Genomic DNA, 15352 nt, shown 5'->3' on the forward strand with positions numbered 1-15352 from the left:
AATAATTCATCATGAAAATGACTAGTTTTTCTTCACTGATATGTCACCCTATACAACCCTCCTTTTTACTCGACAACGTGAAAAACTCCGTATGGATTACTTTTCAATATAATTTTTTTTAATTAACTAAAATTTCATGTATTAATTCTTGAATATCCGTAATAATAGAATATTCATGCAAGTCTTTCTCAGATTTTACAAATTCATTTGTTGCATATATATTAAATAATTCAGTTTTTTTTTTGAATTCTCGAGTTTTATTTTAAAACCCAAAACCAAATCTTTTAAATTCAGAAATCAAACCAAAAAATCGAAAAAGAAAAAAAGAAAAAAAATAACCAATGCGCTCCCCTATTTATAATTGCTGTAATTCTTGGAAAACCAACCTCTCGTTAAAAACAACGCATCTCTCTCTATTTCGAGAGGTCGAGTCCACAGATTTTTGGAAAATTCACGCAAGGTCGAGTCCCTTGTGAATGGAAAAGCTGTTGTCGGTTGTGGAATCATTGCCATTCACCCGCGTGTACAACTGTAAAGCCGCTGCCTTTTAAAATGGTTCTCTCACCATAATCACTGATCTAAATCTCCTTAATTCAGTGTTATAAATACTGCCCCCCTCCACAATTATCTCTCCAGTAAAATCTTGACTCTTTTTTATCAACAAAAAAATCTTGTTATTTTCTCTATCTAGTCCATTCCCAGATCTACCCTCTCTTGCAACTTTTTTATTTATTTTTAATTACCCTGTTAGTTTTCTTGGTTTTGCAGGTTGAAATATTGGGTTATAATGTCAACAATGGTCAAAGATGTGTATTCTAATGGAAATGTTAATTCAGAAAATGACCCAAATTCAAAGCCATTCAAGATTTTCATAGGCTATGATCCCAGTGAAGATGTTGCATATGAGGTCTGTAAATATTCCTTATTGAAAAGATCTTCAATCCCAATTGAAATCATACCCCTTAAACAATCTGAGTTAAGGCGAAAAGGGTTATATTGGCGTGAAAGAGGGAAATTAGAAAGCACTGAGTTTTCATTTTCTCGTTTCTTGACACCCCATTTGGCTAATTATGAGGGTTGGGCTATGTTTGTTGATTGTGATTTTTTATACTTAGGTGATATTAAAGAATTAAGGGATATGGTTGATGATAAATATGCTGTAATGTGTGTACATCATGATTATGCACCAAAAGAAACAACAAAAATGGATGGAGCAGTGCAAACTGTATACCCTAGAAAGAATTGGTCATCAATGGTTCTTTACAATTGTGGACATCCTAAGAATAAGGTATTGACACCTGAGATAGTGAATACTGAATCTGGAGCATTTCTTCATAGGTTCATGTGGTTGGAAGATAATGAAATCGGGGAAGTTCCGTTCGTTTGGAACTTCCTTGTAGGGCATAATAAGGTTGTTGAGGGTGATCCGAATACATTTCCTAAGTCGATTCATTATACACTTGGTGGACCTTGGTTTGAGGCTTGGAAAGATTGTGAATTCGGAGATTTGTGGATAAAGGAGCTCGAGGAGTACAAGAAGTCGATAGAGAAGAAGGCGGATTAAGGCCAATGTAGCTAATGCATGGTATTCTTGATTTAGTATTCAATATTGTTTTGATCTGTATTGTCTTCATTAGGGAGATGTAACCAATTCATTCCAAATCCAATACTTTGTATTCTATTGTTACAAGTATGAGTTAGTAAGCAGTTTTTAAGTCATATAATTGTAATAGATTCATTGAAAGAATAAGATCATCCCGATCTTTGAGTGATTTATCGAGTATTTTTTTTTGGTTATTTATAAATGAAATAGCTTTTGTCCCTCTCGTGATGGTAGAGGTTTTGTTGCGTTGATCAATTATGTAATTTGGTTGTGTCAAATACGTCTAATGAACAATGGAAACAGTCTCTCTACCTTCATTAGGTAGGGGTAAGAGGCATGCGTACACACGATCCTCTCCAGACCTTAACTATGGGAATATATTGTTTGTTTTTGTTCGTTGGTTGTGTCAAATATGTTATCTTTCTCTCACTGGAGGAGGAGGCATTGGCAAGACAAATCAATGTGATTTAGCCTTGCATAAATTTTCTGCAAAGAGTAATTTAAGAAACATTTAACCCTTCATCAACTTCATACTCTGAAACCACATGTATTGGAGATGAGGCTTATGTAAGACAACTGTTTTAACTTTATTTTTTGTTTATAAATCGGAGTGTTTATCAAGAAAAAAGGTTTTGAAGTGTGTGTTTTCAGCTTCATGTTGCTTTACAGTACTATTGACAAATCCAGCTTTGACAAGCTTATTTTAACGTCTTTAGTGGCACAAATAAGCAATTCATATCGCGATTCTAAATCATGAAGGGCTATGCTGTTACATGTGTGTATTAAGCAGATGTGGTCAGAAAGGCTATTTTGCATATTGGCACTTAAAAGTATGTGTCAAGAGTGTCAAAGCTTGATCAGCTTTACTTTCAGAGAACTGCTCTTTGCTTCTTTGGAGCATCCATCAGCCTCACAAAACATATCAAGCTGACCAAGTAGATATTTTACTTTCAGAGAACTGCTATTTGCTTCAGTTGCAACATTGTATTGAATGAAATCATGAGCTCACAAGATGCTATGACTTTACTCTCTAGATTCTAATTAAGGAATTTCCTTTAATAAAGTTACAGACACAAGTGCTACAGAGTTAAGTACCTTCCATCACATAATTGCAATGGACACTTCCACGACAGTGAAAAAAATAAACCAACTGCAAGAAAATAACCAGTCAATTGACTGACCTATGAACAACGAGGTATGAAGCCCTAGTGGTTTGTCATGTTACATAAGTTGATCGTTCCAGTGCTGACCAGAAATTGATTAGTACACAAGTGAGAAGGAATACTAGAAGGACCAACCACCAAATGTGGACAAATGTAAAGAAATGAGTGGATTGCTCGCATCAATTTATCCTTTAAGCTGATCCAAATTCCGAAAACCATTTCTCATGTTTTTCAATGTCAGCAGCTGAGACACTGGGTTGAACTTTGCTAATGGCTTCTACAAAGTCGCACATTGCAACAGGATCCTTAGCAATCTCATCCTTAGACATGTTCTTAATCTCCTCACGGGTCTTCCCAGCTATCATTCTTCTCATCCCATTCATAGAAGCATCTCGGCAGACATTTGTGAGGTCATCTCCACTATATCCCTCTGTTTTACGAGCCACTTCCTCTATGTCCACATCTGGAGCTACCTGATGTCGTTGACAGATATTTGCACTTCGTTAAACAAAAGATTCATCCAACGAAAAAGCTAGGTAGAATTCTCAATTCCTTCAAACTCATCCCTCAAAAGGCAGAAGCATAATCCTTAGCAAAATATTTTTACAAGCTAGAATCCAATTAGATGGAACGCCAGGTGCACAAACAAAGAGTCATACTTTTTACAATGTTGATGCCTTGAGAAATTGGAGAAAAAGCATGGTCATACAGCATTCAAAACAAAAAGAAAAGAATATCAAGAATATTCAAATGGAGGCAAGCCAACTTTAACTAAAAATTCCTAATTGAAGTCTGCCCCATTTACTATTCCTGCAAAAGCAGAGAACTTAATGAAAAGGATGTAGAGCATTCTTCAAATTCCAAACATTTGAAACAAAGTCCGCCTGTCATAAGCTGTCTTAAACGTTCTACGTTCATTTTTGAGTAGCAGCGCCTTAAACATTAACAATTGAAAAGGATGCAACTATAAGGTTGAATAAACTATAATTTAACATTTTGTGCAAGTAAATGCAAGGTAATAAAATATTTACCCATAAAAACAAATCAGAAGAAACATCAAATATAGATCAACATAACACAGCATAGCTGTTAATAAAACAAGACATCCAAGACATAATGTTTTGAGTACAATCACCAAATCCTGCACTAACGCAAGCACATCACATCTTTGATTCACCAAATTTCAATGACAAGATATCTAAGTTCAACATCCATGTATTTAATTTTCCTTTTTTTAAATCATGTAAAGTGAACATTTATATACTTAATTATGCAAGAGCAAGTGTTCGGACTGACTTTTCCGAAGCCTCGTATCTCAGCCTTCACCAAAGAGTTGCTACAGCGTTACCTATCTGACAAACACCTAAAAGGATCAATTAAAAAGAATACTGCTTTGCATCCATTAGTGGCTCAATATCTTTTCACAGGTATCAGTACACATTCCCATAATCTACTCCAGGGCAAGATAGCTATAACAGTTAGAAGAGCGTTTTCCAGATTAGGCTTAAGACAATCTTTCGTAGAACATATTGTTTCTAAAGGTTTTAATTCATCTGATACAAAAGTAACATAATAACTGTATGTTATATTGCTCAATATCTACTTGGCCTTCTTGTTACTCCTTCCGTTTCGATTAAGATGAGGAAGTTTGACTCGGCACGGAGTTTAAGAAATAAAAGAAAACTTTTGAAACTTGTGATCTTAAAAGCTCAAGGGGGAAAAGCTTTGTGGGGTCATGACATTTTTGTGTGGTTATAAAAACTTTTCATTAAGGTAAAATGGATAAAATGAAGAGTTTAAAGTTATAATTTCCAAATTTAGAAAGGTGTCATTTATTTTGGAATAGACTAAAAAGGAAAGTACCTCGTCTAATTTGAAACGGATTGAGTATTTGTTTTTCCCTTTTATCTCTTGGAAATCTCGTTAGTATTTTAGGATGCCACAGTAGCCAGGTGAAAAAGTCCACAAGCCACAGCTACCAAGATTGATAAATATGCACCAATCATACAGTAGAATTTTCTCATAGTGAACTAATAATCATTGCTTTGATAAACACAATAAATACTGCAAGGGCAATTATATTCAAAAGAAGCTATAGACAGATACATGAGGAGCTAACAGGGACATACGAAAGATGAGAAAGTGGACTGAGAAAACATTTTCAAAACACTGCTTACCTCAATACTTTTCAAATTGATCCGTATAAGCTCCTTCCTACTCTCAAAGCTAGGTAGGGGGATATATATACGTTTTTCCAAACGTCTCCTGAATTTCCATCAACAGAATTAGGTCAAGGAGACATTCACATGCATCTCAATGAAATAAAGGAAAAGAACGAATACAATGAGACACAACCTTAATGCCTCATCTATGTCCCATGGAAAGTTTGTAGCTGCTAAAACCATCACAATCTTCCGAGTGCCATCTTCATTAGTGGAAGAGTTGCTTACGCCATCTACCTGAACAAGAAGTTCAGACTTCACCCTTCGGGATGATTCATGCTCTCCTGAACCCCTGAAAAGCGATCCAACCATTATCTCAGGTTCAACCTCAAAAAGAGTGTAAGAAACTACTCAACATACCATAATTAGGTCACAGATTAAGGCACACTGGACCAAGTATTTGGAGGCAACAGTACTCATTTCAAAAGGTTAATTTTTATCCATTCGAAAAGATACAAGTGAAGGCTTTTATATCCAACACTAGTATAAACCAACATCATACATAATCTTCAAAAGAAGCATTTAACCAAACAGAGGTCAGCTGAAAAGATTTAGGTAGCATCGAATAATAGACAAAGTCCTCACCCTCGGGCATTACAAAGAGAATCGATCTCATCAATGAAAATTGTACTAGGAGCATAAGCGCGAGCAAGATCAAACAAGCACCGCACCATGCGTTCACTCTCCCCACGCCATTTTGAAGCCAAGGTGGCAGAAGAAACATTGAAAAATGTCGTCCCACACTCTGTAGCAACAGCCTTAGCCAAAAGTGTCTTCCCCGTTCCAGGAGGCCCAAACATAAGAACACCCTTCCATGGTCTCCTGATTCCCTGCAAAGATACATATCTAATCAGTAAAAATTGTGACATGATGCATATAGGTCAAAGACACATTATTTCCTCTTTGATAGGCGTGTGAACATAATACTACCATAAAAGTTCCTAGTACATTTAGCACAAAGTTTTTGCCAAAGCAGCCACTAGGTACTGTTGCCCAAATCATATAAGGTCTTCTTATTCTCATCATAAGAAGCACAGTTTACTTATGTGTACGTGAATCTTCACTTGTACAAAAGCTACTTTGCAGAATAAAGACAAAACACAGAACTCCACAAAATGTTCCTTTCTAATCCAACAATGATACCTGGAAATAATCTGGCATCCATAATGGGAGAACAACTGCTTCCTCCAAAAGTCTTTTGGCTTCACTTAACCCAGCAACATCGTCCCATCTCACACCAGGGGTGGAATCCAAGACATCCCTCTCAAGCATAGCAGCCAGGTCCGCATCAGGCCCCTCGTACTGACCTTTTTTACTCTTCCCTTCTTCAGCATCACCATCCTAGCAATTTGCAATAGAAGTTCTTAACATATATACTCAAATTCAACTCATAGTTGATTGTCTAACAAGGATACCCATATTCAACAAGTAAGGGTTATGGAATTAGAAAGCATTATGAAGCCGATTGTCCTTGTATTCAATAGGAACACTTACATATAAGGTAACCACAACAAGCCACATATTAGGATAAAAATAACACTTGGAGATTGGCACACACCATAGACACTCAGCTGATTAACTGACCAGAACAAGCTACTTGTATGATAAAAATAACATTTGCAGCTTGCCACATACAACATAAACAGTCAGCTGACTAACTAATCACAAGCTTCTAAACAAACAGAAAAGCACACGAATTACCAATGAATAATTTTAAAGAGAGGCAAATTACAGAAAAAACAAAAATCAAAACATAAGATTGTCCACTATAATTTACCGTAGAGTCGGTTTTTGTGGATTTTCCAGGTCCTTTTCTCCCAGTAGTTGAAGATCGAACTGCAGAAGTAGCCTTAGTAGAGCCAGTGGTCCTTCCTCCACGGCCTGTGGTTCCAGTCTTTGTAGATCCACGAGCCCAGGCTCCATCTTGTGGGCCCTTTCTCATACCCCCTGGACCGGCTCTTGCAGATCTTCTTGATGTGTCTCGACTAGGTGGTCTCCAAACATCAGGGTCATCCATTGGAGCACCAGATGAGGTGGGGTACTCATCAAGCGGTTGAAAGACAAAAGAAGATGACTTGGTCGAAATCGGAGGTGAATTAGGACGTCTACCACCCATAGGAACCTCCTTAAAAGCCCTTTTCTCGGCGTCCAATTGTTTCACTACCTCTGTTTCCTCGGAAATTGCTTTCTTTACATTCATCCATTTTGAACGAATCAAAGGGTCATCAAGTGTGTTTAAGTGCCTATGCATAGACCAAAAGAATGGAACAGCCCAGTTAAAAGCAGCTGGATTAACTACTGTCAAAGCGGTATAGACAATGTTATAACTAAGTTTTGCAGAAATGACAGAGAACAGATTAAAGCCTTCATCTCATTATGGGTACTCCGTCAAGCTTCAAAATCTCTTTTAAAAATGATAATGCAAGCCTCATCAGATCAGTACACAAATTAAAATTACTTTTTTACTCATCAAAAAGAAAAAAATTCAGCTCACAAGTGACAGTAAGTTATTTTCCCCTTTTGCTGGAAACATTACATTTTATACCATCCCAAAACCCAAAGGAAACCAAACGTAGGAAATGATTTCATTGCGGCAAACATTTAATAGTCATACCAAACACAAGATAAGTTGAAATACACATTTCGCAATTCGGGACGTAACTACATAAATACGTAGACAAATAAAGACATAAAGGCAGAAGGGATCTGAGAGAGTACTTGTTGATCTGAGCGATAGCGCCATCGAAGAAGATGACGGAAGTGTCATAAAGGCCTTCAACTGCATATTCTCTTGCCAATTTCACATGATCTTGTAACCCTGCCAATGCTCCACCCACCATTATTATTTCCTCAATAACTCAATCACCAAAATTTATTAGATACTTTCCTTGAAAAATCTGAAAATGTTAGGGTTTCCAAAATTTGGGCGAAGAAGAACAAATTCGAAAAATGAGAGACACACATTAATAAGCAAATCTCTCTATCTGGGGAAGACAGAAGACTGGAAGTTGAAGTTGGTCCGACCAACAATACGCCGACGTTTTAGTGGTCTAAATCTGATGAGGAAGCTGAGTTCAAATTACTACATTGCCCTCCATCTACCTTTTACCGTTTGGAAAAGCGCAGAAGATGTTTTGGGGATCCCTTTAACTGACTGGTCCTGTTCGCTAAGGCCCGTTGAGGATGCGGTGCCCACAAAAAAGAGAAAGGAATTGCCTCGTCCTCGTTTAAATTTTGGGCTTAATCGCACGGGCGTCCTATTTGGTCGCCTCATTTAACATATACCTAATTTTTTTTAAGTTTTAACTTGTACCCACTTTTTAAACAATTTGAGTCCTCTTTCTCCTCCTCCTTCATTTTCTTTTTTTTCTTCTTCTTCTTCTTTCTTCTGCTGCTGTTGGTGCTGCTATGAAACTTCAGTTCATGGGATGATTGTCATAAGTACGTTTATCAAATTATTTTAAAAAAATTATAAATAATTACGTAAGTTAGTAGACAATAATTTGTGAATATTTTCACGTACGGAAAGTTTAAGGTCACACTTAGTGATTCTTTTCATGATAATTCTGTTCTTTTCACGTTTATTGTTTCCAAAATTTATAATTTAGATATTGTTGGCAATCTAATTATTTTATAGTAGTAATACACTATGAAAGAATAAGGTGATTATTTATCTAGTATGTTAGAAAGCTTTTTCAAAAACTTCAGCTTATATAGTGCTGAAGTTTTTACAAATGTAGTTTCAGCATCTTCTGCTGAAGTTTTTGAAAAAGTTTTATGACAAAACTAATGAATCTAGGACAAAAAAAGCTTCAGCTTATTTAGTGCTGAAGTTTTTACAAATGAACTAAATAATTTCAGCATCTTCTCCTAAAGTTTTTGAAAAAACTTAATGACAAAACTAATGAGTTCATGACAAAAAAAAAACTTCAGCTTATTTAGTGCTGAAGTTTTTACAAATGAACTAAATAACTTCAGCATCACAAAACTTCAGCTACTAGAATACTTAAGTTCAGCAATTACAAATAAAAACTTCAGCACTAGAATGCTTAAGTTCAGCAAAACTTCAGCACACTTGGTTCAGCAATTTTTGTCACTTCAGGCCGTCTACTAGAATGCTGAAGTTTTAGTGATTGTCTTTGCTTCTTCAGGACCGTATGTTGAAGTTACGCGAAAAAGTGGGTACACTTGTAATTTTTTTTGCAAAGCGGGTACAAGTTAAAACGTGATCCAAAAAGCGGGTATAGATACAAATTCGCCCTCCGAATCAACACCCGATTCAAAAAATTCGATCCGTAATTTTGTTAATGATTAATTTGAGTAATTAACTGCGACACACAAACTTCATGAGGTTTTGAAATATATATTGTATAGGTCCAAATTTAGTAACAACGGTAACAAATAAATAAGACAAAGGAAGGGGTCGACCACGATATAATAACTGAAGGTCAACGCCAGAAGCGGGCAGCTGAGACAGGACAGTAACGGTAACTTAGGTTCAGAAATGTGCATAAAGAATATTTATTTGGATATTCTTTATGCTGTACTTTTTAGGGTTTTTGGGGAATGTCCCTTATAAATAGAAGAGATAAAGAATAAAAATGGATCTGCCTTTTCTGAAGTGAAGCATATTGTAAAAGTTGAAAGAAGGATATACGAAAGGGTTGTCTTATTCATTTATTCAAGCATATGTTGTTCAATCTTTGTCCATAAATTTCGAGATCCCACATACATTCTAACCTCTAGCTTTCCACATCGTCGTTAGAGAAAAGGAACATCTCAATCATATAATCATTAGGTGATAGTTCCTTTCCCATTATAATCTTTGTCACTTCTTACATTTATTGTACATTTATGCTATTGCATGCATTGTCAATCATAGCATATTACCTTCATTGTTTAATGCTCTAAACTCTATTCGTTACACACGAACTCTAACTTATTCGGTCTAGAATTTATTAAGTTCAACTAAGATTCATCCTTTTAACTTATCATTAATTGGTTTAGCATTTATTTGCTCAAACAATTTGGCGCCGTCTGGGGGGGAGGTTTTAGTTGAAACTATAGTTCTTTCTAGATCAAAAAAAGAAAAAACAACAGCCAACTTTTCTTCGTTTGTAATAACTAACGATGGCAGGAAAAGGAGATGCAATACTGAAAGCGATAGCAGACATCACTACCAACATTTTGAACACCATCAACGAAGATGGCAGGGAAGACAACGAGAATGTGATACCAAGCGCTACGCCCAAGAGAAGCGCTTCACCTCGCCCTCACGAAAGCGCAACAGCTTCACTTGAAAGGGGAGCCTCCATGTCTATAGCTGAAGAAGCACCACCAGCAGCAAAAAAGTTACTGGAAGAATGGCTGACAAGCACTCTAAACAATATACTCGACAGAATTGCTCAAAGGGAGAACAGAAAAACCGTGCAAGCAGATATCATAACAACTACTGGCGAGCAGCCAATTCCTCAAACAGGTAACACTTACCCCACTATTGATGCAGGTAATGATGCGCTCATAGTCGTTCTAAAGAAAATGGAAGAAATGGAAAGCAAAAACAAGGCGCTTTGTGACCAGATGAGGGAGCATCAAGAAAGGGTCGATAAGATACCAGGCGATTTCGTGGGTGCCCGGTGCAATCCCAGACCTTAAAGGCTGGGTTTGAAAACTGGCCTTGACCTCTTCATACGCTGAGCGCTCGTGGTGCAATTTGGCAATGGGCTTATGGGAGGCCAAAAATCACGGTAAGCTTCTCTACCCGTGTTTGATGCCCTTCTGTGAAATGTTTCTTTTTAATTTTTACTTGATCCCCATATAGGTCTCGGAGACAATGCTGTCATGAGGCTGCCCCTACCTAGGAAGAGGAAACCCCAAAACCGGCTAAGGATAAGAGGAGTAAAAGGGTCTCGCCTTTTGATACTCTAAAACCTAAAAAGAGCAAGGCTTGTAAGTCAAAGAATGACACTACCTCTCTTCCTACCGATGTAGCCCAAAAACTACGAGATGAAGAAGAGGAGAAAAAAGATGATGACTATGAGCTGGTGGCTCAAAAGAGGGGGAGTGTCGAAGCTTCAAAGGTAGCTGAGTCGGTGATGGTCGAGGAGGCTCATCTTCGGACCGAGGAAATCTCTGAAGATGGTCCAAGCAAAGTCCCCGAGTCATTGGGGGCTGAAGATGTCTCCCGCCATGACGAAAAATCGGCGAGTGTGCATGTCCGCCATGACGAACAATCGACGGGTGTTCCTAAAGGGTCCGATTCTGAGGCCTTCCAAAAAGGAGAGAGCGCCACAAGTGTCTTGCTTGGGCAAATCAACATTGATGATTCTCCGCCCCTCTACACATTTTCTGAGGGGCAATTTCAGGAGGCAAGGCTGTGGAGACCCCCGACGTGGGAACGGCCCACGGAGGGGATGACTTATTTCATGGTTGTTTCATGGGGGTCGATGATGTTTCTGATCTGGATATTGATCATTTTCGATGAGGCTCAGCGACTCCTGAACCAGGTAGACTTTAGCCCCCGTTATTAGTTTTATGTTTGCCTTTATTTCCTTTTGCCTGATTTCCTTCATTTCTCCATAGGCCATGACATTTCATTAGGAAGCGTTTTCCAAATCCCGAGCCGAGTTGTACCGGTGTGAGGCCGATCTCAAAAGGCTCATGGAGGAGAGAGATTCCCTCAAACTCTTCAGTAGGCAAAAAGAAGAGGAGATCAAGGACCTCTGAGCTGAACTGGCCAAAACTCACAAAGAGCAGACTGACTTGATCGAACAGGTAATGAAGAATTTTCTTAGAAGTTTGGTGTGTTGATTCGGAGATGACGACTAATACTTTGATTATGCAGGTTCAGCAGAAGGCCAAAAAGATCGAGCAGCTTCGCGAGAAGGCTAAGATGAAAGAGGGAGTGACTTTAGGGTGGAAGCAGAACATAGACTACCTCACCTTGGAGAAAGATACTACTTGAGCCCAGCTATCTTCAGCTGAGCGTTAACTCCAAAGCATGAAGGAGGACAGCTTGGCCCGAGCCAAGAAAATTGAGGAACTCAAGACTCTGTTGGCCGCTGAGCTTGCAAAGGCCACATCCAAGGCAGAAAGAGTAAAGGCCGTCGTGGAGGCGGTCATGGCCGTTTACCGAGCTGATACTGAAGCCGCTCACGCTCGAGCAAAGGAAATTTCTGATGTCGCTCTGGTCCGATCATTTTGCATTGTCGAGCATGCCAAATGCCAGTCTCGGAGAGAGACTCTCGAAGAGATTCATGCTCGTGGTTTTGACCTTACTGCCGATATCGAGAACGCATAAATACAAGAGCCCGAAGCCAAAGCTTTACTCTCTGATGATGATGGTTCCGGGAGCTTGAGTGGATCCGAGAGTGGAGGTGTAACGACCCGACCGGTCTTTTTGATCTTTTGCACTTCGCTCGCCAGTTCTTGGGCATTACTTGCCCCGTGTGGTGTATTATGACTTATGTAAATCATTGGTTTTGGGTTTCAGGTTAATCAGAATGAATTTGGAAGAATAGTCTCAGTTGAAAGCTTTAAATTTGAAAGGCTTGACCAAAAGTTGACTTATGTGTAAATGATCCCGGATCAGAATTTTTATGATTTGTCTAGCTCCATTAGGTAATTTATGACTTAGGAGCGCGATCGGAATTGGTTTTGGAGGTCCGGTGTGGAATTTGGCTTGAATTGGCGAAAGTAGTATTTTAGCGATTTCCGGTTGATAGGTGAGATCTTGATCCAAGGGTCGGAATGGAATTCTGAGAGTTTTTGTAGGTTCATTATGTGATTTGGGATGTGTGTGCAAAATTTCATGTCATTCGGAGGTGATTTGGTCGGATTTTTGATCAAATGCGTGTTTCGGAAGTTTTTGGAAAACTTAGGCTTGAATTCGATGTGAATTGATGGTTTTGATGTTGTTTGAGGTGTTTTGTTGATTGGAAAAAGTTTGAATGATGTTATGGGGTGTGTTGGCATGTTTGGTCGGGTCACATGAGGCTCGCATAAGCTTTGGAAGAGTTTTTGGAAGATTTTGCCGTTTTGAGCATAAGCATGTAATGATCCAAAGGTCCATTTTTAGTTCTAGAGATCGAAATTTTATTTCGAGGCTTCTAGAATTTTGATAATGAATTATAGGACTGATCTGGAAATTTTGGTCTAATTTCATCAAGTCGCGATTGGGTTTTTCACACGAAACATGAGTTAATTGTTTAACGAGTGAAATGGGTATTGAACTGAGCAAATGAGCTCCAAATTGAGTTTTGACTGAAGGGCTATATTTGTATCATTATTTTTGACTCATAGAAACAAGAATCATTGAATTCCGAGGTCCCAGGCCCGAGAAATGAATTTTTGAGAAAAGTTGTTTTCTGAAAATATTTAACGAAAATGGAAATGAAATTTGATTAGAAAGTGATGTATCGGGCCCGTATTTTAGTTTCGGTGCCCGGTACAGGTCTTATATATGGTTTAAGCACTTTCTGTAAAGTTTGGTTGAAAACGGACGTCATTTGATGTGTTTCGGACTCAAAATGGAAAATTTGATGTTTTATGAAATTTAAAAGAATTCTTGGATTTTAAAGCTTAATTCATGGTATATGACGTTATTTTGGCGATTTGATCGCACGGTTAAGTTCATAGGATGTTGTTGAGTTAGTGCATATGTTTGGTTAGGAGCCTCGAGGGCTCGGGAGTGTTTCGGAGTGATTTCGGACTTAGGAAAAATTGCAGAAACAGTACCGAGTGAACAATACCGTGAATAGTAACCGCGCGTGAACAGTAACCACGCTGGGTGAACAGTGATCCCTGAAAAGTACCCATGAATAGTGCCGTGAACAGTAACCACGTGAACAGTACCGGACAGAATGTTAAGTTCAGGAGATTTTCCATTTTTAACGATTTGGAGCTCGGATAAGGCGATTTTTCGGGAGATTTTTTGGAGAGAACAACGGGGTAAGTATTCTTAACTCAATTTTGGTTAGATTACTCGAATCTATTACAAGTTTTGGCATTTAATCCGTGAATTTAGCGGGAAAAGTTAGAAACCCTCTCGGATAGAATTGAGAATTTGAGGATCGAAATGTTATGGGAATTTGATAATTTTGGTATGGTTAGACTCGTGGAGAGATAAGGAACCCGTTGATGTAAAAAAAATTTAATTTCGAGACGTGGGCCTGGGGCTCTAATTTTTGCTAATTTCGAGAATTTTTGGTATTTTTCGATTGTTTTGATTGGGCTTTGTTCCCTTATCATATTATGACATATTCGTTCTGATTGTGGATAGATTCGACGCACGTGGAGGCCAATTCGAGGGGCAAAGGCGTCGCGAGCTAAAGAAGTAGCCGGTTTGAGGTGAGTAATGAGTGTAAATGATGTCCTGAGGGTTTGAAACCCCGAATTGCACATCATAATGCTATATTGAGGTGAGACACGCGCTGGATGAAGAGCACGGGGTCCTTTACTACTGAGGATTGTGACTTGGTTCATCCCGTATTGATGATTTTACTGCATATTTGATTGAAATTGATTTGTTATCATCACGATTTGGGATGTTTGCCATATTTGGGCTTCGTGCCAATTATTTGAATCCTTCGTGAATTTTTATCACTATTTCCTCACTGTTTTGACTTATATTTAAACTCAATCCTGTTGATGATTATTGTTTTACAAACTCAGCCACTTTTATACAGATTTGAAACTCAAATGATATTTCTAAATGATATTTTGGGCTGAGAACTGCTGTTTTACAAATGCCCAAGGGGCTTGTGATGATTTTCGGACTGAGTGAGGCCAAGGGCCATATGTGAGGATATGCTGAGTGATATGAGGCCGAGGGCCTGAGTTACTATTTATGACACGCGGTGGCTTGAGTGATGTGAGGAGGCTTTCAGGCCTTATGAGTGATGTGAGGAGGCTTTCAGGCCTTATGAGTGAAGTGAGAAGGCTTTCAGGCCTTATGTTATTATTGCGCTTGGGTTGTAGGAGCCCCTCCAGAGTCTGCACACCCACAATGAGCGCGGGTACCCATGTGATTTGAGTAGTGGTAACAATGACACTATATGATACAATTTGGTCAGGTAACAATGACTGACCAGGACAGTGGTAACAATGACACTGTATGATGCAATTTGGTCAGGTAACAATGACTGACCAGGAATAACACTGTGAGGTCAGGTAATAATGGCTGACCAGGAACTAATTTGTGCCTGAGGGGCTGGTACTATTCTATATGATTGCCCGAGGGGCGAGGTTTATATGTTCATTTTGCATACTCACTTGTCTTTTACTTGTTTAATTGTGGTATTTGTGCCCGAGGGCGGATTTCTGTGCATAGCGGCACTAATTGTTTTGAAATTATTTCACAACTA

At 38.5% G+C, this 15352-nt stretch overlaps 2 protein-coding genes across 7 annotated transcripts; one reads left to right on the forward strand and one right to left on the reverse strand.

Annotated features, from left to right (window-relative positions):
* Nucleotides 1–380: 380 nt before the first annotated feature.
* On the forward strand, nucleotides 381–1772 carry LOC107812926 (protein CDI-like). 3 transcript variants are annotated; one of them, XM_016638116.2, is made up of 2 exons: nucleotides 381–531; nucleotides 769–1772. In XM_016638116.2, exon 2 carries the CDS (start codon nucleotides 788–790, stop codon nucleotides 1562–1564), a length of 777 nt encoding a protein of 258 aa, XP_016493602.1. In that variant the 5' UTR covers nucleotides 381–531; nucleotides 769–787; the 3' UTR covers nucleotides 1565–1772. The 3 variants fall into 3 exon arrangements, with proteins under 3 accessions (XP_016493602.1, XP_016493600.1, XP_016493601.1); XM_016638114.2 differs by having other exon boundaries at nucleotides 419–555; XM_016638115.2 differs by lacking the exon at nucleotides 381–531 and adding an exon at nucleotides 618–635.
* Nucleotides 1773–2605: 833 nt separating this feature from the next.
* On the reverse strand, nucleotides 2606–8132 carry LOC107812925 (katanin p60 ATPase-containing subunit A1). 4 transcript variants are annotated; one of them, XM_016638111.2, is made up of 8 exons: nucleotides 7707–8132; nucleotides 6766–7231; nucleotides 6132–6329; nucleotides 5574–5818; nucleotides 5122–5280; nucleotides 4944–5031; nucleotides 4630–4741; nucleotides 3187–4129 (listed from the first exon to the last, which is right to left on the reverse strand). In XM_016638111.2, the coding sequence occupies exons 1-8, from the start codon at nucleotides 7826–7828 to the stop codon at nucleotides 4089–4091; spliced, it is 1431 nt and encodes a 476-aa protein (XP_016493597.1). In that variant the 5' UTR covers nucleotides 7829–8132; the 3' UTR covers nucleotides 3187–4088. The 4 variants fall into 4 exon arrangements, with proteins under 4 accessions (XP_016493596.1, XP_016493597.1, XP_016493598.1 ...); XM_016638110.2 differs by lacking the exon at nucleotides 4630–4741 and having other exon boundaries at nucleotides 2606–3239; nucleotides 7707–8123; XM_016638112.2 differs by lacking the exon at nucleotides 4630–4741 and having other exon boundaries at nucleotides 3187–4118; nucleotides 7707–8127.
* Between the last annotated feature and the right edge of the window lie 7220 nt (nucleotides 8133–15352).

This window comes from Nicotiana tabacum, chromosome 8, assembly GCF_000715075.1.
Source record: "Nicotiana tabacum cultivar K326 chromosome 8, ASM71507v2, whole genome shotgun sequence".
Taxonomy (NCBI): domain Eukaryota; kingdom Viridiplantae; phylum Streptophyta; class Magnoliopsida; order Solanales; family Solanaceae; genus Nicotiana; species Nicotiana tabacum.